The sequence below is a fragment of the Protopterus annectens genome, chromosome 14.part0, assembly GCF_019279795.1.
Source record: "Protopterus annectens isolate FY-2018-M chromosome 14.part0, PAN1.0, whole genome shotgun sequence".
Taxonomy (NCBI): domain Eukaryota; kingdom Metazoa; phylum Chordata; order Ceratodontiformes; family Protopteridae; genus Protopterus; species Protopterus annectens.
This window is the reverse complement of record NC_056748.1, coordinates 698068867-698092736: the sequence shown is the minus strand read 5'-3', so window position 1 is coordinate 698092736 and position 23870 is coordinate 698068867. Positions and strand designations below refer to the sequence as shown.

General features: G+C 38.3%; 1 protein-coding gene across 3 annotated transcripts in view; it reads left to right on the top strand.

Moving 5' to 3' along the window:
- Positions 1-3034: 3034 nt before the first annotated feature.
- The window catches only part of DNAJC11 (DnaJ heat shock protein family (Hsp40) member C11), a 1614167-nt gene continuing 1593331 nt past the window's right edge, over positions 3035-23870 (top strand). The window contains exon 1 of one of the 3 annotated variants that reach the window (XM_044056434.1): positions 3035-3150. In XM_044056434.1, the coding sequence (XP_043912369.1) occupies positions 3079-3150 (72 nt within the window). In that variant the 5' untranslated portion in view covers positions 3035-3078. The remainder of the gene's footprint in view (positions 3151-23870) is intronic. The other 2 variants (XM_044056436.1, XM_044056435.1) reach the window with 2 other exon arrangements.

Genomic DNA, 23870 nt, shown 5'->3' with positions numbered 1-23870 from the left:
TATCCATTCAAACAACCTCCCCCCCCCTAGTATTGTTCTTATTCCTGGACCTATCCAAAGCATTAGACACAATGTCTTACCATAACTTATTACTAAAACACCTCTCCTTGGATCTCTTTCCTTCCTCCCTCTCCTGGTTTAACAAATGCTTAATAGATAGATTCCAAGCAGTCAAATGGCAACAAGAATACGTTTCATTTCTATCCATTACTGCAGGAATGCCACAAGGTGCCATACTTATAAATGATCTACACACTGCTTCCATTCTTGTACATTATGCAGATGATTCTACTCTCATCTGCACAGTCTCTAACCTACAAAAACTTGAAGAAAGTACTCATAAATCCTTAATGTCCATAGAATCCTGGCCAGACAACTCACAACTACTCCAAAAAACGAAATTACTATTTTCACCTCAAAAACATTCTCCCAAAGCAAAATTCTTGTTAAAATCACCAACACCTTAATTGAACAAGTCCATAACACCAAACTCTTGGGAGTCATAACTGATGATAACTAGAAATGTTACCTACACTTCCAAATTGCTATTACAAAGCTTGTCCTCTTGTACATAACAAAACCCTACCTAACAGACAAAAATATAGAGAAACCATAGCTGAAGCCTATGCTTCCTCACTCTTTACTAACCTACAAATGTCCACACAAACAAAGATGGAATAATGCTACAATAAAATAGTTCATTTTGCTGCAAATCACCCCTTTAGAACACATGAATGTTCTGCACTTAACTAAACTGGACTGAACTCCTACAACACCTCCACTATAGACACTACTACTAGCTCATACTCTAATATACTATCCTGATAAGTATGCAACACAAAAAAGCATGCTTCATCACCACCCTACCTAAGCTCTTTGCTTTAAAGACAACCTCTTCTCCATCGCTAAAGGTCATAAAGCATCAGGAGCCTCCTTATACCCAAACTCTGTAGCTATCCTCTGGAATGCCACCCCCCATGCTCACAAGCTTCTTAAAAACTAACAGGCATTCAAAAGACATCTACGAAAACACCTGTCAATATCATGGTTCTGTAGCTCTACATCTCCAGGATAAATATAACATCTCTGCTTTCTTCCTCCTTTTCTACTATACCTCTGCTCTCCACTCTGTTACCATCACGCTGTCTTCAACCACCCCACCTTCTACCAATGCCTCTCATATCTTTTACCACTCATTTCATTTATATCTCATAATTAAATCATCCTTTTGCTATTCACCCTTTGTAAATAAGTCAGTACTATGTATTGTGACATCTATCCTACTGCAGTTATTTAACTATGTCTGTATAGACTATTAGTATAAGAAGCCTTACTACTATATGTATAGTTACCATCTTATCTATTTCGACATTGTAAAATTTAATTATTCTTTCATGATATTGTATAACTTAAAAGATTTTGTTTGCACTGCACATACTGTAGCTTTTCTCTCCAAGCTTCAGCCTTTGTGCCCAGCCAGGCTTCCCAAATCAACAAATGTAAAATAAATAAATAAAAGAAGTTTGAAATTACATGAACATTGTTTTTTTTTTTTTTTTTGAGTATTGAATCTGAGCTTCAAGCAGGTAAAGGCTGGGCCATAAGTACTTTTAGCAAATCACTACAGGCTGTGTGGAAGTAACATAAACATGAGTTAAAGCAAGGATTTGAATGGTGTGTTGCTTCTGATGCAAAATGGAAGATGTAAATTGTAGGTAAAAGCCCTGCTCACTTTACTCCATTATTTGATTCTTAGGTTCGTAGGTAAGTACTAAGATATCAGTCTGCAGACTATTATAAGCCTAGTCAATCACCAGAGATCAGAATCAAACCCTGTAGTTTGTACCTGAAGTTAAAGACCTTAACCATTTTGCCAGACCTGTTTCCTCTGCCAGACTTGCAGGGGACGAGGTTGGCAAGGGGGGGGGGATTTTGTGGTCAGGATTAGAGGTTTAGTTAGAGATGCTGTTTTAGGGTTGGAGTTTTTTAAGGTTAGCGATGGACACTTAGTATTAGTATCAGGGTTACAGTTTTATGGTTAGGATCATACCTCCCAACTGTCCAGATTTTCGTAGAATATCCAGATTTGTGGCTCTTATGCCTGGTCTTTTCCTCATAAAATGTGTGGTTTTCTGGCAAATCACTGGGATGATCTGAGGACTAAAATCACTAAATAATGGCATACATTTGGGTTTCAGTCTTCAAATACTTCAGAAAACGTATGTTAAAACAAACCCTTTTACTCTAGCAACTTTCCAAGTTTATAACAGCAAATAGTTAAAATGTGTCCCTATTTCTGGGCCTTTGCCCCCCCATTTTATCGGGATTTGTCCAGAACTCTTGTACTAAGATGTTGAAAGGTATGATTAGGATTATGGACAGAGTTTTTACAGTTAAAAGTTTTAGGGTTATAGTTTACTATAAATAGCGTTCATAGGATGATTAGGATATTGGCCCGGAGACCCTTATAAGCCTAGCCAAGAATTTCACCCATGTTCCCACAAAGTCAGCACCTGTTTTCCCTGTCCAGCAGAGACACAGATGGGATCCCAGGGATATATATTTTCTGTTTCCCATCCAGTCTTTCAGGTTACTCTTAAATCACATGTCCAGAAAATAAGAGACGCAATTTCATATAAAACTGAAATTCTTCTTGCTCCTGTATTATTTGTATTAGCCCTATGCACACAACAACCAGTACGAGTGATTTCGCTTCACCCCGAATTATGTGTTGATAGACTATATTTGACTGCCCTAAAGGCAGGTGTAAAATATATAAATTTATTTCTGATGCTTATGTTTAGAAGAGCTCAGAAAAACAAACAAAAAGCATACTTAAACAAGTACGCAAAGTCTGCCTAGTTAAATCCCATACCCGAAAAAAGGGAGAATAACTTTATTTCCAACAAACACCTATCAAAGTTGCATCACCTCACTCACGGTTATTTGTTTATTTTTTTAAGTCCTCCGCGCCAGATGATGGCGAAGTAACTCGTTTCACGCCTCGCGTTCTCAAATGTTGATAATGCTAAAGCGCCAGTGCATACAGGGAAGCGGTTTGGGTGAAAGGTCGTGAAAATGGCTGCGGCCTTAGGGGAGGAAGAAGTGGATAATGATGATTACTATTCGCTGTTAAACGTCAGGCGGGAGGTGAGACTGCGTATAACCACGAAGGGGAGAGGAGGTGATGAGACCGGCACTGTGATATACCCGCTGAAATATCACCTTAGATTTTTCAGAACTTGTGTACAAGCAGTGTCCGCTCTCCCCTCTACTTACCCTCAACCTGTTAGCAATGAGTACAAATTTGCTGCAAATCACAGAACAAATTATTTAAAGTGTAGTGCATGTCCTGCTTTGTATTATAACTGCAACTATTGAAATAAATAGTAGCAGAGACAATATTGGAATAACCTTAATTAAAAAGTTGAACATCTGTTCAGATAACTGCAGTAAAGTAGGTAGTTCAGTGTCGATTCTAGATACGTTTGCAGCATGCTTGCGACTTGAGAGAATTTAAAAAGATAATACGCATATGTCATATTTGTCAGGAAGAGATGAGCTTGTATATGGAGAGGCTGGCATAGTGGTTAAGGTCTACTACCTCACGGATACAAAGCAGATGGTTTGATTCTGACCTCTGGTTCTTGGCTAGCCTTGTAATAGCAGACGGATAGCATGGGATCTACCAATAGGTTCTTGTTAGAGTTTGTGCTGCAAGTACAAACCAACCTACTTGTACTCCGATGGTTAAATTGACATGTCCATATAAACGAACATCGACGCCTGTATTTTAGAAATAAATTGTTGGGTATACGTATGCCCCACCTCCACCCCTCAAATGTGCATTTAGTTTTAGAAAAGGTATGGAGTAACCCACATCTTTAAGTCCATTTAGTATACTCCTAAAAAAAAAAAAACTGCAAGATCAGATCTGAAATCTTGTTGGACATGGATACAAACAAATGCATTATCAATGGTGCTGGAAGAGAAGAGCTTAGTTGTTGCAGAGTGATGTAGAGATTGGGATATGTTAATACTTGATTACAAGCTGTATGAGAGGGATTGGAGAGAGAAAGTCTTTTTTTTTGAGGGTTGAAACTGATGGCTGATTGAAGGGCACAGCTGGCTGATTGAAGGGCACCGCAATAAGAAAAAAGGGGAACCCATCTGCATGTTAAGAATAGGCCATAAGAGAGGGCAGCAGTAAGGTACTCACAGAGTTATGGATTGCCATATGCTAAATTAAAAGAAAGGGTCAGTAGTTGAGCCAGGGGAAAATGTGATTTAATATGGGATTCGGATTCACTTGTGGGTTAAACTAGAAGATGCATCTTAGTGTGTAAAGACTTATCTGGACTGGCACTCAGATTCACTTGTGGGTTAAACTAGAAGATGCATCTTAGTGTGTAAAACTTATCTGGACTGGCACTGGCAGCAACCTTAGAGAGAGCATATTTTTATATGTACAGATTGACGGAACCATCAGGGATGAAGAGCATATTTTTTTGTGATCCTGATTGAAGGAGAGGAGATGTTGAGGTTTTAAAATTGACAATTGCGATGCTGACTTAGTGTAGTTCTTTGTTAAAGGAAGTGATTTTACAACAGAAATGTTGGATTGCAGGGAAGCAGAGTTGTGTTAGGAGAAAATGCAAATGAATGAAAAGGCAATTGTCTTGGAGGTGTAGCGAGCTGTCCGATGCTGTCAGCTGTAAAAGGAAGCCATATGTAACATATAAGGATGGTGGAGAAGTAAAAAGAATATTTGAAAGAGTAAAAAAAAAAAGTTAGGAAATTAAAATAAAAAGGGAATTTGCTGAGGATGTTAAGGGATAGAAACAATATTTGTATGGATGAAAGGAAAAGAAGGTATGGCAATGGTAGAAAAAAGTGTTAAGGACTCAATTAATCAGGAGGTAATAGTAAGCATTTTTTCTCAGTGCTCATTAGAGATAATGGCATTAAGATTCTAAGTTAAGACAAGACTGAGAGATAGGTGAGGAAAGTTAGATGGGAAGAGTCTGTTCTTGGCTGGAGTACCTTCTGACTAGATTTTGTGTGTTTTCTTTCTGTTCACGTGAGTTTTCACTGGAATCCTGTTTTTCATCATACATCTCCAGTCACTACATGGATTAATGATATGTAGATTGCCCCAGCTGTGCGTTCATGTGAGTTGTGTGTTCTGCGAGTAGTTAGAGTCCTGTCCATGACTGGTTATTGCCTTATGCCTATTGCTTGCAATGATAGTCTCTATTTATTAACAAAATTAAATTTGATAAAGTGGGCATCGAAATTCAATGGATGATTCACTTTGTGCAAGTTAAGGTGTTAAATGTGACAATATTCTCTTGTGATTTCTGTTACTGATATTCAGACCACTGCATAAACTGTGCCGACTGAATGAAACCAGTATTTTTGTGCAAAATTGCTCATTTTAAATTTATAATATGGTAAGAGGTAAACTAGCAATTTTTGGAAGAGTCCTGTAGTGAAGCTTGTAATCGGTTAGCTTATCCTTAAGGTCACTCCATGGCATGGAGGGCTGGGGCCCTGACTGTTTTCAATGACTTATGTGTGAATGTTATTTGGTGGCAGTAAGAGCTGCCCTGAGAAGGGGAGGTAGTGGGAATTCATATTGGAGGGAAGGCTGCAAGATTACTAAACAGAGTGATTTTGTGGCAGAAGCCTGTTGAACAGGTTCCCAGAATTAAGTGGTCCAAGGGCAGAACAGTTCTGCAGGAAGCAAACTGGAAGTGTGAGTTGTAGAACACACACAGACAAACATAGCTTGCACTGCATTTTGCTTTGAACTTGAGACATAACTCCTGGGCAAACCTAGTTAGCCAGAAATATCTTACAAAAAGGAGACAAAGCCTAAACAATGTGCCCTACATGGACCAGCTGAAAGCCCTATGTTATATATTCAGTCTTGTTTATAGAGTGCTAAAAGATGACCTGTGTCTAACATACAAGACATCCTCTGATAATTGATGGACATGCTTCGCATCTGTAAATCAAATGGTATCTTGATCCAGGGACCTAAACCTTTTCTGCAACATTAACAGAACGGTTTGGAGGGACACGTATATCTGTATTCAAGCGTAAATTGGATTAATGGATGCGAAGTAGAAAATTTACCCCAAGATTCACCCAGTGCTACTAATGGACAGAGACAACTACTAATTGCTTTATCCTAACACATGGTTCTTCTCCAGATATCTACGTTTTGATCTAGTAATTATGAGTAGAGTAATATAGATCTTGTATCTTATGGGACAGGTTAACTTTAAGCACCTGATGTGATAACTGGTTAGGCTTACAATGGCCTGCACAGACAGTTAGCCGAGTATTTACCAATGAATTTGTGAGAAGCAAGGATATTATAGGCATAGAAAAAAATCCACTATACCAGTTTTTGCAAGACAGTAGCTCCCTACTTTTGCCAGGGAATAAATCATGGTGGTGGTTGTAAAGTTTTTACTTCTGTAAATGGGGAATCCCACCATTTAGGACATCTGAATGATCAGACTGATGGATGAAAATTTAGGCTAGCTTATCCTAGATGCCATTAATATTATCTACAAGTGTATTGATCATGATTGAAGTTACACAGTTGGATCCTGCAAGCTGGGTGGCAGTGTTAACAGAATGATTTCACATTTAATTTGAAGGGGCAGATTGTAGCATGTAGTGTCTAACTGAACAAAGGTTTGACTATTTCATTGACTTTTTAAAAACTCTTATTGAAATTACCATTTAGTTTTCCTCAAGTTTTTCTTTATATGGCAGGGACATCTCATTATGCGATTACATTCAGATTTACTTTGGTTTCAGTTACACAGTGCTGAGTACATGTATGCTTAGAATATTAGAGGTTATATAGTCATATTTTATATTTGGCTGAGATTAATGACTTTGGTAGATTGGTTGTGTTTCTGTCTGGAATAATTAAGTTAATTGACACATTAGCATATTAATTGTAGATTTGTTTTTTTTCCACTGTATAATGGGGATTCATTTATCTTCTCAGGTTCTGTCTACATGCATATATTGTAAAATGTGTTACTACACCAGAAAAACCCGAGGTATACAGCAGACTGAGAGTACCTTTCTAAAGTCAACATTGCACTTTGTTTCATGTACTTCACGCACAGTGAGGCAGATTGCATTTAGATCGTTGAAAAGCTTTCCAGAGAGCTAAACTGATGAAACAGTAGTAGCAGTTAAGAACTTCTTGGTAGTAAAATAATGGCTGCATTCTTTGTTTTGGAACAGCTAAGTACAGCTGAGCTAGGAAATAAAGCAATGGTAATTTTGAGTATCAGCATGTGAGACATTCATTGGTATTGTTTAAATAAATTTAAACTTGTAACAGATGAGAATATAATCCTTGACACAGACCCCACTTGTCTTTACTGCTGTTACATCTTCAAATCCTGCAGCACCAGTGGTTCCTGTTTTGTACCTCACAAGGTTGTCGTATTGTCATCTGCTGCTTGCATTCTTTAGCCCTTTGTCATTTTTGTCATACCCATTTTGTTCCAGACCCTTACTCTAGTTCTGTCACTGTCATGTGAAAAAATTAATAACGTCCTTTAAGTATATGCTAATGGTATTCTTCAGTTTTCTGTCTTCCAACCTCAGGTGACTGCCTATTTGATACTGATCCTTCCACAGGATGCAGTCTTCTAATCCACTTTTTTTCTGCAGCTAATAGAAGTGCCCTTTGCCAGTTTTTCTAGGGTGTTGTCACTGTTAGTGGTCTTTAACTTATACAGTCTCCAGAACTGGACACCATACCTTTTGAGCCTATCTAGTTGTTTACAACACTATTTTACTTCATAGGTCCACAATGGTGCAGCGGTTAGTGTTGTCACCTCACAGCAAGGGGTTCTCCCGTTCAATTCTAGACTGGAGCGCCTTCTGTGTGGAGTCTGCATGTCCTTCCCGTGGTCGAGTGACGTTAAAGACATGCAGGCAGGTGCGTGCATGAATGGATGTGCCTTCTTTGAAGGTTGGGCATCGGGCTGGCAACTCGGCACCGTAAAAATCCATTGCCAATCATTAGCGGACCGGAGTTCCGCTGTGGTGACCCCTAACTGGGAAAAGCCAAAAGAAAGAAAGAAGGTTCTTAGGTGATTATAGACTAGTGACCCTAAAGGGCCTTTTTAAACCTAGCCATGCTTCCCATTTGCACAGGATTTTTATGAGAAGTAGTACAAACTTGGGCATATAACTTTGGCATGAGTAGTCACGCATTTACACTTATGCTTTCTAATGGATACATAGGTGCCAGGCCATGGGTAACTCTCTGATTCCCTGTCCACTGGTCCAAGTTATGCTTGAAGATGTGCCTGAAAAACTCTGTTTCATATCAATGGGGAAGTCTGTTCCAGAGAAGGGGTAATCTCTGAGACACATGCGTATCTCTCCAACATGCCATATTTATGTTACAGACAAGGTTTAGATCCCTGGATCGGGTATTGTTGATGCTCTTTGTTTTCTTTGCAAGTGGCAGTATGTCCATAAGAGCTGTATCAGAGGATGCTTTATCGGCCAGGCATAGATTGCCTCTCAGTCTATAGGAGACCAATTCTAGGGATAGAGCTTTGAGGTTCTCCACATAGGACATGTTTTCTACACCATGTGTTCTTTTTGTGAGGAGCTTTGTGGAGCCTCATTTGTTGCATATGCTTGGTGAGTACATACAGAAGGGGACAGTGTACTCAATGACTGGTTTAATGAGGATCGTGTACAACCGAACAGTGACATCTTTGGACTTAGATGACATATAATACAGAAGGCGCATGATGGTCAAAGGCAAGTCACTGTCCACATGCTTTCCCAAATTCCTGACCATGGGGTCCACTCTAAAGGATGTGTTATCGTTGTTATAAATTCCTGGGGTGGCTGTCTTACCAGAGATTACTATTATGCATTTGTTGGCATTGAGTTTTAGGCCATGGCTCTGGCAGCAGCTTTTACTTTGTGTCCGGCCTTTTTGGAGAGTATTTGTGTCTTTGGGGAATTCTATGACTGTGCCTAGCATGCAGTCATCTGCAAACTTGGTCAGATAGAGGCTGTTATTATTAGTCTTAACTTCAAAGAAGTAGATGCCAAAAAGGAGTAGCTCCAGCACTAAGACCTGAGGGACTCAACTAGTGACTGGACTTTTTCTAGAGGTAGACTCCCCTATCTGTGAGCCAGCTGGCTATCCAGCTGTGATTTAGAGGTTTATACCTAATCTTGGGAGCTTCTTTACAATGCCTGAGTAGAGTATTGTGTTGAACATCTTGGCCAGGTCATGGTAGGCCTTATGAACCCTTTTGCTCTTGTCTATTGCTTTGGTGACCCCCTCAAAGAAGTCCATAATGTTGAGCAGGCATTACCTGCCCTTGACAAAACCAAACTGGATTGGGTCCAGTGTCTGAAGGTTTCTAATGTCATTATTTCTCACGTCTGTGACTTTACATATGAGTCAGACTTATGGGTCGGTAGTTCCTGGGTGCATGGATGGCCTGCCCTTGTGCAGACATATAACTGTTGGAGTCCTCCATTCATTCAGCACAAAGCCTGTCTGGAGTCTATGGTTAAGTAATGATTCTAGTTGGCCTGATTGGTCATGTTTCCTGCTGTTTAGGAGGCATCTTGGGATTTTTTTTAGCACCCATAAATTAATTGTTTTTGGCCTTGTCGAGAGAGAATTGATGACATGTTGCCCAGTGATGGTTGAAAGACTTACGGCTGAGGGTATTTCTTGAGAGGTGGTGGTGAAAAAGTGGGATAAAATTTCAGCTGGAGGTATGAACTAGTAGACTTGCTATAACCTCCTGCTCAGTATTTGCTAGCCAGATAATCCACTACACCTAAAATTATTCTTTATAGAGGTGTCCCAGGAGAACTTCAGTGTAATTGACTTCATTGTTGCTTAGTAGACGAATGATACTTGAGGGCATACTTTACTCAAGAATTCTGACAATTCTGAATAAAGTCAAAAATTATGGGCAACAAAGGGCCGACATCGGGGACAGATTTTAAGTATTGCTGTTATGAGCTTAGAATGCTGCTACAGTAGCAGATTTTGCATTAGCATGCATTTTCTGAAAGATGTAAAAGTATGGCGCAAAAATGTCTCTTATAGTGACTGCAATTCTCGATGGTTAACTGAAAACCACAACTTTTATGGGGTATGATCAAACACATAAGGCAAAAATCTGGCCATTCAGCAAAATTTAGGACATTTGAAAGAAGTGTTCTTGGGACTACAAGATGATGTTCATTAGCAATTCATAGCCTTAATTCTGTGTGTGTTAACTGACTGAAGCTGACCCCTTTTGCTGCTTTCCTTCTCATTGTGTACTACTTGCGTACTTGTCAGTAAGCACAAACACTCCTGCATATTTTGTTGGGCACAAAGCATACAAGATCAAAACACTAAGAGTTAGACCACAGTAATCTCCAGCATGCAAACTGAAATGGACTGAAAACAGTCTGCAGTCAAAATATTCTCAACTCTGAAGCATTCTGAAAATAAATAAGTGGGGAGTCGCAAGTGTAGTCTTTTGAGCCACAGTTAAAATCATCAGCACAAGAGGCAAACCATCCACTCACCTTGTCATGTTTATTACACCACTGTAGAACAACAGGAACCACATGTGATATTTTTTCACTGTTTCTAAGTTTGCTGCCTTGGACGTTACTGATCTTGCAAAGTGAAACATGTAATAGTACGTAGATTTTAGTTACCACATTGTCCTCTCTTTTTTTTCCTAATGCAGGGGGTAGATATGTGTGTCACAAGATAGCTTCTCCGTAAGAAATCCTTACTCTCTGATTTCTCACCAATAATATGCTTTAGAACAAATTTCACAGAGTCGAAAAGTCTGATCCAGATATGGAGCCAGAGCTATCCTTTTGTCCTGCATACTCGCACAAGTACTTCCAGCATCTTAAGGGCCAGTAGTGCATCAAGAAGCATCAGGGACGATTGTCTTTGTTGAAACTCATTAATATATCATCCTGTCACAGGAACTGTGCACCTCTAGTAACACCTCTTAGGATTGGCCTTGCTCTTTATGTAGACACAGTTATTCAGCTCTTTTAGTGTATCTAAACCTTTCTTTTCAGTTCCTTGTCTAGTATTACCTAAACCATGTCCTTACCTCAACCTTAAAGTGGAAGGGATACCACCAGAGCTTGTTGTTTGTTCTCCTTTTCAGTAACACATTTCTGAGTTTCAGTTCATTTTTCCAGCTTTCATAGAGCCGTCTCTGTGTAAAAACTGGAAACAATTTAAAATTAGAAAACATCCTCTGGCATTTATTTTATCCCAATCAGAAAATGGGCATGCCATGCAAAGATATTTTCGTTGAGATAAGTTTCTTTTAAGATTTCAGTAAAGTACACACTGCTAACTGAAACTATCTTCAGCCAAAGCCTATTTTATGTTGTTATTGTTGATAATTTATGTATTCTTGTAATTCCCTGTTAAATTGTGATTATTTAATGAAACAGAAGTGACAAGATCTTAAGAGTCCCATATGGTCTGTCTGGAAGATGTAGCAATATGCAGAATAAACGCCCCCTACTCCTGTCTTGTAATGGAACCCTGTTTTCCTGTTGTCTTCTTCTTACTGTATTTCACAATTTCTTGGTTGAAATAATGCATTCCATGGCTCTACTTGTTCTTAAATCATTCCCATTCCATAGTTTCATAGTTTGTTATAACAGCCTTTTGGCTTTCAAGAAGCTTGAGTATCGTAACTACATAGTTTGTACTTGCTATTTTTATGCATATAATATCAGTATTGGCCCTTGCCCTGACACTACTAAGTCTGACCCAGAAATAGCTACTCTCTTCAACTCATTCTTTACTAACTCTATAGCAGAACTCACTAAAACATTCCCAAACAACACCTCCCCCCAAATCAAACCCTATGCCCAACCTTCCATCCCAAACTCACCTCCCATATTCCAACTCAAACCCATCCCCACTTCATATATAAAAAAACTTCTCTCTAAGCTTAAGCCTTGCTCCAATCCCCCTGACAATATCTCCTCACTCTTTTTAAGAATTGCAGCAGACAGCATCGCCATCCCCATTAGCTTACTCATCAACAGATCCATACAAGAAACTTATGTCCCCAAATTGTGGCGTGCAGCCTTTATCCTACCCCTCCATAAAGGAGGCAAAAATAATAATATCTCCAACTTCCGACCAATAGCAATTCTCTCCCCTATTTCAAAAATTGTTGAGAAATGCATCCACCTGCAGCTCATGCCATTCATTACATGTAACAAACTCCTCACCCCAACACAACATGGGTTCTGTCCTGGCCATAGCACAATAACAGCTCTTCTCTCTTTTCTAGACATTGTAAACCATGCCCGTGACTCTGGAGAACTTGTATCCACAGTCCTCCTTGACCTCTCCAAGGCTTTTGATGCAGTCTCTCATACCCATCTTCTTCACCACCTTTCCAATCTTAACCTCTCACAAAACACCATTACCTGGTTCAGCAGCTACCTTTCTGACAGATCTCAGGCAGTAAAATTGAAGATTGGCACCTCAGCCTTCCTTCCCACCCAACCGGGGTACCTCAGGGATCCTTTCTTGGCCCTATGCTCTTCAATATCTTCATTAATGATTTCCATGCAGCCATTCCTAACACTAAGATATTACAATATGCAGATGACTCAACTTTAGTTTGCTCTGCGTCAAACCTCCCTGAGCTCCCAACAAAAATTCAAACTGCCTTCTCAACTACTGAGAACTGGATGCTCCAAAATCACCTCTCTTTGAATGCCAACAAATCAAAGATCCTTCTATTCTCTCCTTCAAAATCTATCCGCCTAGACAAAACCTCTTTCAAGATTACAAGCCTTGCCAACTCCACTATAGAAGTTGTTCCTTTTGGCTAAACTTCTTGGAGTTACTATTGACGAACACCTAAAATTGATGCCCATATTCAGCTAAATATAAAGAAAACCCATCAGAAACTTGGCATGCTGTACAGAAACTCCCACTTCCTCTCCCCCTCAACAAGACAGACCCTCACCATTACCTTTTTACTACCTTCACTAATGTATGGTGCTCACCTACTAACTAACCTATCTTCCTCCATTTCTTCTGAACTAGAATCCTGTTACAATAAAGTCTCAAAGTTCATCACCACTGTAAACCCTCCACCAGCTGCAATGGCTATAACTCCCAAACTACCTCCAACTCATCACCACTCACAAGCTTATTTACAAACCAACTATATGCCCAGCACTAACAAACATCTTAACATTATACACCCCAAACAGAACTCGAAGATCTACCCACCAAAATCTAATCTCTGTTTATAAACCAAACCGTCCCGCTAGTCAGCTTCTCCTATCCTTTTCCGTCGCCAAAAAATTGAATTATCTCCCTACATCTCTAAGAATTTCTGAGAACTCTGAATACTTCAAAACCCAGCTGCATTCTTACCTCTCCCAAAAATGGAAATGCAATTGCACTCCACCCACCTAACCTGCTTAGTACATAAATACTTTATAACGCACAGTTTGTTCATCATCCTTACACCCTATTGATTAACCCTATGTACTGCCTTCATACTAATGCTACCTCTGTACTACTGAGGATTTAAACCTCTGTATTTAGTAATTTAACTCATGCTAATATTCATGCATAAAGAACTCATCCATGCTAATGTTACTTCTATACTATTCTCAGATGATTTAAACCTCTGTATTAATTTAACCTTGTACTACTGTTCTCAACCACTAAACATGTAAATATGCTTTATATCCTTCTCCAAGCTGCTGTTTAACTTTAGTTTTTGCTATTTTGTTTATAAAATTTGCTTAGTTTGTTTCTGTTTCCACTATATATATTGTACTTCATGTTATGGAACTTGTACTATGTATTATTGGAGCTTTTCTCCCTGGGCCTCCACTGAAAACGGGCTCTTTGAGCCCAGTAGACCTCGCCGGTCATCAAACTGGAAATAAATAAAGTATTATATTTGAAGAAAGTTAATAATTAACTTCTGATTGCAAGTAGAAGCTAATTCTGTAATCTTAGAAAGCCAATTCTGTAATCTTAGAAGATGTTGAAAAGTGTTTTTCACACTCTTTTTCTATTATTGAAGTTTATTTGTAGGGTTAGGTTCCTCGTCTTGGTGCTGGCTTTCCTGGTGCTTTTAAGTAACTTGTAAGAAAAATAACATGATAATTCCTAAAATTTTTCTGAAAGCATAAATTGTCCTTTTTTTCTCTAGTAAGGAATTGTACCTTTTCATGTTTAAGGTGGTTGGTTTAAAGCTAAAATTGCAGCATTGTATTAATAATACAGATTATTGGGGTATTATGTGGTTCATTGACCTTCCTGAAGTGACTAAGTAAAGCCCTTTAAATTTAAGTGGACTACAGCAAATGCTTATTTGAGTTAAAGTTTGACCAATGCATGCATTCATTCAACAAAGTTGCAGTCTACCCTTGTCCCTAGATCTTTAACAAAGGTAACATATGTATGTATGTGTGCATGTTTGTGTATGTATGTATGTGTGTGTATATATATATATATATATATATCAAATGTGCATTTGCATGATACGACCATTTATTTTTGTGATCGTACTTTGTGCTTTTTGCCTACTGTTGTGATGATTTATTTACTGATGTTAAATGTGAAGTTATTGCTACTGCATTAGATGTGCATTTTTAGATATTATTATTTACTATTTATTAACTGGATAGGTAGACTGGTCTGTTGACCCTTTTCTTTCATGACCCGAGCTTCATGAGCAAATAGTGTTTTTTTTTGGATAGGATCTATTTGTTTGTCATCTGTCAGGATTTACCTTTATAAGAAGTCCATTATACATTTAGAATATGCAAGGCTGTACAGAATTTCACCGGAGAGTAGTTAGTAAGGTTACAGTATGCAGTAAGGTATTAATATAAACAAAGGCATTGCTTTTCAGTCAATCTATCGTGCTATTGATTGTCTCAACTTCAAACCAGAATATTGTATATACAGTAGTAAGAGAGATTAATAATTATCATAACAGCTGCATTTAGATTCTATCTGAAAGTTTCTTTTATTATTTCCTAATGTTTGCGAACCTTAGATTCATAAATGAATACTAGGGTAACTGCCCTGAAGGACCATTTTAAACCTAACCAACAACCTGAGGTCAGAATCAAACCGTGTGCCTTGTTTTGATAAGGTGAAGACCTTAACCATTTTGTCAAGTCCAGAGCATTTTTTACTATAGTAATTGTTCCATAGTTTGCAATATTCAATGTATGTATAGTTCAGAGCCAGTTTCCTTTTTATTTCTGAGAAGAATATTCCAAAAAAATGGCCCTCAGTACAGATATGTGGGACGGTACTCCTAACCTCTGTGATGATGGACAGGTAGTCTCCCACCCTGGCTTTATCCTGTTGCTGTGATGTTTTTAAGTTGTCACTTGCACAGTATTATACAAAATGGAATAAACAAGGTCAAGATAAGCAGTATGCAAGGTGCAGTATCAGTTTTTCATTAAGCAGCTGCTGGTAATTCTTCAAAGACTTCAAAGAATGCCACAAGAACTCTCCTCTATAGATACATAATGTTCCATAACTAACATAATTAGGTTAGCCCACCATATCTCTGTGATTTTATTTAGAATTCTGGTTAGGCTGATGAGTCATATTGTTTGGATTTAATGTGATCCCTATTTCTGCCTTTCTGAATTTGTATCACTGCAGTGCAGTCTGTTGCCATAGGGCAGGGATTTGATCACATGCTAACTCTTTCGGCTTTTCCCGGTTAGGGGTCACCACAGCGGAACTCCGGTCCGCTGATGATTGGCAGTAGATTTTTTACGTGCCGAGTTGCCAGCTCTGACGCACAACCTTCAACGAAGGTACGCCCATTTACGCATGTCTCCACACAGAAGACGCTCTAGCTGAGAATCTAACAGGACAGCGTCGTACTGTGAGGTGACAACGCTACCGCAGCACCACCACCGCGATAACATACTAACATTTTGTTTAATTCAATTGATAAGAATTTAGTTTTCCTTGGTTTTCTATGATCAGTCACCAGGTGTGCTGTCTAGTTTCATTGAACCTGAGGTTCTAGTTTTATATGTGGCAGCAGGTATCATGTCTGTAGTTATAAGGGATACCACCCTTATAGCTTTCTTACGTGCCTTTTTGTTTGTTGCAAAATTTGCACATACCTTCAAAAAAAGTGTATTCTCTTTCTTGTACCTTGGTATTACTTCATTATTTGCTTTCATAGTTTTCAGATTTTTGATGTAATTAGAGTACTTTTAGTGCTTTCAGCCTTTGAGCGCAAGCTTTCATAATTGGATATTTGCTAAGAAACGTTTCTGTACTGTATTTACTCTCGAGAAAATTGTTTAATCTTGGTAGTACCTCTTTTTTATGTATCATTAAATTTTTTATTCTATTTTTTTCTTTAGTTTTGCCTGCATATTTGTTTACCACTGTTTGCTCAGGAATGTAGAGTTGAGGCTAGTAACACTATACAAATTGAGTATGACTTGAACTGGTTTATTTGGGTCGTTGATGATCATGTTCAGGCATTTCAGATACATGGTTTATTGGCTATTTGCCATTGGTAAAGTCTAAAACAATCAGTAAAAACTAAATGAAAACTCCAACCAAGCTAGAACTTCCACTGAATGACCTCTTCAACCTCCTGTATCGGAGGCACATGGGATCTTTGCATATGACCCTTATGAACATCAGATGTTTCCGCTGGATGGCGACTGAATGCCCATGACTTATTACTTTTTAAGTCGTTTCAATGCACAATTTCAGGCCAGAATTGCCATATAGCTGAAACACCTGATGTTCATAAGGGTCATTTGCATATATCCCATGTGCCACTGATACAGGTGATTGGAGAGGTCACTCAGTGGAAGTTCTAGCTTGACTGGAGTTTCCATTGGTAAAGTCTAGGATAATGTTTAGACTACATTTGATAAAGATGATAGCACCTGTAATTACAGAGCTTGTAATCCTAAATTGAAATCAAAAAGATTAAACGTTTCAGTGTGATAGCTAACCAAGAAGAAACTTTGCAGTGTGGAGGGTTTGATATTCACTTTCTGAATGATGTTATGCACCTGTAAAATATAACTGTAAAATACGTACTACAAAATAATCAAATAGAAAATAGTTGGTAGTACACAGCTGAGTTAAAAATGGAATATCTTTTATTGAAACCCACAAACAACCGATCCTAGTTGAGTATAATGAAGTGCATCAAAAGCTTTCCTTATTTATATTTAATCAGGTTGTTTAGAGCAAGGGAGTAGTTACAGGGTGGTTCTATTAAGAGCAATAAAAGCATCAAAATCATTCCTTTAGACAAGTCCCCCTTCCCCCTTAACACCATAGTATAAACAAAGACTGTACTACCTGAAACTGAAAAGCTAGAAATAAATTACAATCTAAGACCAGTTTATTAACACTTTGTATAGGCTAACAAACTAATCCAAAACTTTATTAATTAAGAAACTAACTAAAAAAATGATTGACTAACAAAAAGATCTACCACTAGACATCTACCAGAATAAATATTAATAAATATACAACTTTTAACAAAGATCATTTTCGTATCAGATAAATCCTTCTTCAGGTTTGTGTGTAAAAAAAAAAAAAAAAAAAAAAAAAAAAACAAATCATAATGTGAATGAACGTAGACATACAACTGAAAACTAAGTAGCATGAAAGCCATAAAAACAATTGCTAAGCTGGAAATAAAGTTGTTGTTGTTGTTTGTCTTTCGGCTTTTTCCTGGTAAGGGGTCACCACAGTGGAACTTCGGTCCGCTAATGATTGGCAGTAGATTTTTACGAAATGCCGAGGTGCCAGCTTGACGCCCAACCTTCAACGAAGGCATGCCCATTTAATGCATGCATGGCTTTTCGAACGCTACCTAACCGCGGGGAAGACATGCAGACTCCACACAGAAGGCACTCCCAAGCCAAGCCGAGAATCGAACAGGAGAACCTCTTGCTGTGAGGTAACAACACTACCACCGTACCACCGCAGAGTAACTGTTAAAGCACTGATGCCATGGGGATCTGTTAAACTTTGGCATCTAACTAAGAAAACAATTAGTTTGAGTGTGCAAGAGTGCGCTCGAGTAATTGCAGCCTTTAAAACAGAAAAAGACTAGGCCCATGTACATTGTGTGCCCAGTCAGACTTTCACTGCCTAAAAGGAAAAAGTGTAACAAAACCGCTTAGTTTAAAATCTAAAGTAATATTTAATGTGGAGCATCAAAATTGATTAATATACACATGAACCACCTAAAGTATGTCCTTTATAACCTTGTAAGTTTGTGGCCAAAAGAAGTAAACAGTGTTTGATATTCGTTTTTAAACACAATATAAGCAAGTAATGTCAGTATTAATCAGTCTCATATCAGTCTTTTAATAGTCTTTTTTTTTAAACAGTGAGGAAGTTTTCTGAGATCTAGTATGCTTTTTATGGAGCAATAATAATTAAGCCCCAGCTTTCTAAAGGAGTTCATTTTCAGCTGCCATAGTAGTTCACATTTTTCTAATAGATTAGGGATGTCTCCTTTCAGTCCCAAAACGTCCACATGGTCCATTTGAAGTTTAAAATCAGTGTATCTTTTGTGTAGCTGCAGGTGTCAAGCTAGTGCATTATTCTTGCACTTGGCTCCAATTTCAGAAAGATGGCCAGAATCATTCTTTTAAGTCTGTTGAGCTTTTTGTCCATGTATAATGCTACACAGTCATTGCAGCTAGCCCTGTAAACCACTTGCATTGAGTTACAGCCACGTCCTGAGTTGGTTTTAGTCATTTTCTCTAAATAAGGGCAGAAAAACATGTTTCCTTCCTGTATGTGCTGGCAAAAGACACAGTTGAATCCACACTTATTGGTGTATGTATCCTGTGGTCTGGGCCTACCTTCAACCCAACTAATGATGTTCTTGGCTTTCCCATACACAAAGGAGGGAACGTCTCCAATCATGTCCATTAAATATGAGCTTTCAGTAATTATGGCCGAATTCCCTCTAGTAACAATAATAATGATGTAATAGTAAACGGTAAAAGTCAAGGTACAACTGTCTTTAAGGGCAGCAAGACAGAAGTGTGATTCACTAAACTGCTACCCTTAATGTCGAGTAGGAAAATACAAGTAATGTTTGACGCAGCTGTGTGTTGTGCGTGACTTCTTGAAAATGCATACGTAAGTAGTACGAGAAGTACAGCCTCCTCCTTTTGGGTATGTACATTGGTAGCTCTGTGGTCCTGCAGAAATAACACTGTTACTCGGGAGTTCAGTTTCAATGTTGCACGCAGAAATCATGCTTACCATTTTGCACATTTGAGTGTAGAACCTTGGCTTAATTTCCGTATTGCAAACTAACTGTCACTGCTAGTTGGATTTTTACTGTTTGGGGTTGCACAGTGGTTAATATTGCTGGCTTATAGCACTTGTGTGCAGAATCTGCACATCCATCCTATGTCCGCGTGAGTTTTTACTAGGTGCTTCAATTTCTTCTGAACAATGGTATACAGCACTAGTACAAATTGTCCGTAGGTCTGTATTTGTCCTGCAATGGGCTGACGCTCCAGCTGCTGTTAATTTCCTTTTGTTGTGCCTTTGAGTGCCAAGATAAGCTCCAGCTCCCCCATGACCTTGAATTGGATTTAACAGGGTGTTGTGAGAATGAACAAATGTTTCAAATTTTGATTCATATTTCGAGTTAACATTAGGGCATGTGTTTGGTGTTTAGTAGTTTACCATGTCATTTTTGGTTGGTTACCAGCAGTACTGATTTTTCTTTTCCCCATTGATTTTTGCATTTTGGAGTTTATTCACAGAGTTGAAAACCTGTTCACAAATGGAATAGTCCTCCGGTTGAAGCAAAAAGTAGCAAAATCCAAAATAACACAAGTAATATTAATCTTCTGGTGCAAAAATCCTCAAATAAAGATCTGATGAAGTTTCCATTGGGGAACGAAAGAGGTTGTCTGTGTGAAAATAACCATTGAATTGTTCTGTTTCATCATCATTTTTTTTATCTTTAAGATTTTTGCAGAAGATTAATATTACTTGTGTTATTTTGGATGGTGCTACTGTTTGCTTCAACCTGAGGACTGTTCCATTTGTGAATGGGTGTCTTGTTCTTCTGGTTTGTCTTCAGTGTCTACAATTTTTTTATTCAGAGAGTTGCCACACTATTGTGTGTGGTAGGTTCATGTAATATATTGAAAACCATCGGCACTAATTAAGTAATTCCTCATCCTGAGTTGTTTTCCTGGCTTTTGATTTTTATAGGTGCTTTTTCGCAAGTGTTGACATTGCCCCCTATCCTACTGGATCTGCAGCCAAAGAAAAGATGTATACCCTAAAGTTCGTTAAGCCAGGTTTCAATAGTGCTAAACAAATTTCCAGGTATAGGAAAGTGTCTCAGTCTCTGCTATATTCTGTTCATTTCTTCCGCTTCACTGTGACCTGTTGCTGCCCTGTCTTTCTTTCTAGAGTACCTATCAATCTCCTCAAGCTATCATTGTATTCCAAATTTCCCATTCCCTGTAACCTTTTTCTTTTTTTAGATCATCTAACAGATTTGTGGCCCTTCCTCTGAAGGTTTATAGACTCCTCCATGTCATTAACTGTTTGTTCAGGTTTAGTTTTTGTTACACAATTTTTTTTTGTATTTGTATTTCAAATTAGAGCCAGTCAGAGTCACCAGATCACCGTTAGCCAGGACAACCTTTTCTAACATATTTTCTTCTTTGTTTCAGGTCTTTCAATGTGTGTTTCCTTTATTTTGTGTTATTGTTTAGTGGCTAACAGGTTGAGCAGATTGCTGTGGCATGACCTGGGAAAAAGGCCAGAGATTACTTAATGGGGAGGATGGACTGCTGCACAGACCCTTTTCAGGCACGACTTGGAGTTGGTGTCCACACAACAACAAACTGATGTTCTAGAAGTTATTTTACAGTAGTATTAATTGCTAACTATGTGATGTAGAGGAATAAAGCCCATACTACAGCTTAAGTGAGACTGTTTGCTTAGTGGCCTGAGCATTAGAAGAACTTGCGCAGTAGATGGAGAAGGATGAGGCAATGCTTGCTCACCTCTCTCAGGTAGACTTATTACACACATGCCTGGGGTGTGCACAATTTTCAGAAATCCCCTGTGGAGACAGGTGATCTCACAGAGCCACTTCAGTTACATCAGTCATTGAAGTAGGAGCCACCTCTTTTAGCAGCCCATTAGACACCCTTGCTTAGATGTCTGTAGGTATACACACCAGGCAAATTTAGGGCTGTAAGGAAGTAACTCATGTGATTGCTAACTGACTGACAGCCATGCCACAGCTGTGCTGTCGTCCCATAAAGACAAACAAATAGACATTAGCAGAAGTTGGAAATGGAGTTCAATTCTAAAAGTAAAGAGTTTAGATGCGTTTCTAATATTATTGACAAGGGAATTTGTTAAATGGGGCATTATTCAGCAGTTGAAATGTGAGATGAGATTGCCTTTGGGAAATGCATTTCTGCATTTGAGGTTCTTCTGGGGTAGTTTGGTGATTTGTTTAAGGGTGAGCATTAATTATTGTGAAGAAACTTGAAATTAGTGTCATTTGGTAGGTGGCTGTATTTCTTATGGATAGAAAATATTGTGTAGAACACCATGCTGTGTTGCAGAGGGATGAAGCCGTATCTATGACCCAGTTTTGACTAATTGTTTGAGTGCTGGAGGAGCCAGGAGTGGGAGGATAGGAGTGAGCTGTCAATGCCAGTGCATAGATCCTAGTGGAGGGAGTGGTAATTACAGTGACACAAGCAGAGTCTTGCAAGAACTGGTGACGTTAGCCTCATAGCTTGTAGATGGCAGTACACACACTGGCATGGAGGGAGTAGGAGTCTGTGCAATGATGCTGGTGCTTATGTCAGCTATGAGGGGTTGGTTAGGGTCTAAAATAAACACCCTCATTGCTGGGTTGATAAGAGCACAAACTACCTCCGTGGCTACCTGTATGATGCCTCTTTCACTTGGCTCCCTTCCGCTGCAGACTTTCCAGTAACCAGGAAATGAGTGGACCCAAGACTGATCGAAGGACACTTTATGGTCAGTAGCCACTGAAAAAAGATGAATGTAGAAGAAAAAAGTCATGTAAAGTTAGGTAGTGATGCTGTCTTAGGTTTGCCAGCTTTAACAGTCTTTTATTGTTTTCTGAAATGTGTATTTGTTATGAGCTGGGGTCAGTGCAAAGGGGTAAGGTGTGCTCTGATCTTAGTATAATGATATTTTTGTAATTGCAGTTTAGGTTTCTTGTGTGAGGATACTCGAATGCTTGCAGTGTGATTTTTATCTGGGTTATTATCTCTGTATGGTTTGTAAGTTTTAGAGGTGGGTCAAACCAGATTTCTAGGTAATTTAAGGGGTTCATCCCATAGTGCATTACTTTTATATGTTTTATGTTGAATATTAGTTGTCTTGTACTTGCTCTTTTTGCTGTTTTTTCCATATCCAGTCAGTATCAGCGGTGCAGCAGGTAGCATGCTCGCCTTTGGTGCAGAAGGCTGTGGGTTCTTTTCTCATACCAGTTCGATCAATTGCTGACAGTGCAGTGCTGCATTCCTGAGTGTGCTGTTTTTCAGATGAGGCAATAAACCGAGGCCCCGTCTGCTTAAGTTGACGGTAGCTCATGTGGATGTAAAAGATCCCATGACTCCTATTGAAAAGGGTAAGGGTCCTTTATTTATGTAGAAAAATAGTTCTTATTTGCAAAATATTTACAAATGTACAAATGTAGAGAGAGAGATAAATCTGTTTAACACATTAATAACATATTCATAATTTCCTTTACAGTCATACCATATTTTCATCCCTATTAGACCCCCTCTCCTTTTTTTCATAACCACCATCTGATTTTACTTAATACTGTTGCTAAAATCCATTTACCATTAAACATAATTTCATTTATTCTTTCATTACATATAGTCCATGTAACATAAACTAATTATTTATCTGTTCTTTTAACATGTTCTTTACTTCTATTCTTATAATATCCATATTTAATCATATCCATGATTATTATATCCACTTCGGTTATAGCTTCGAAAAAATCTTCACATAGTTTCGCCATAACTTTTTTACTCTCTTACATTTAAAAAAAACACATGTCCATATTTTTTTCTTCTTGACAATGTAAAAATATTCTTTCACTTTTTTATATGACATTTCCTTTTACTGGTAATTTATCCATTACCGGTCTCCACAAAAAATCTTGGCAATCCCTATTTGCTTCTTATTTTTATAGCTTTAATGTTTTCATCTGTTAGATTTTCCCATGGTTTTACATAAACTAACCAAATCCAAAACAAAGCTGATAAAAATCATAGGAGCCAAAGTCGAAGAATCAACCACCAGAATACAGTTTATTTGTTGAGAGCTTTCATCCACATATAAAAGGACTTCATCAGAACACTTAAAAGTACTGACTGAACTCTTTAAATAACCCAGCCTAAACCCCCGATTGGTTACACACCAACCCTCATTTTCAACATACTGAATAAATGTTAAACATAACAAAGATGTCACAACCCAGTACTCCAAATAAGCATATCCCCACATATACAAAACACATAGAAACATTGATACTTTTGTGGTCCTGTATTTTTACATACAGTTAATGAACAAGGACCTAAATCCCCCCATCATCAAACAGGTATGTACTTTGAAAATTTGTTGCAACATGGTTCAGTATACAACATGCTGTAATAGCACTAGATATTATAATGTTTAAAAATAATACAACATTACAAAAACAAACTGCATCTTAAAAACTGTGAGTACC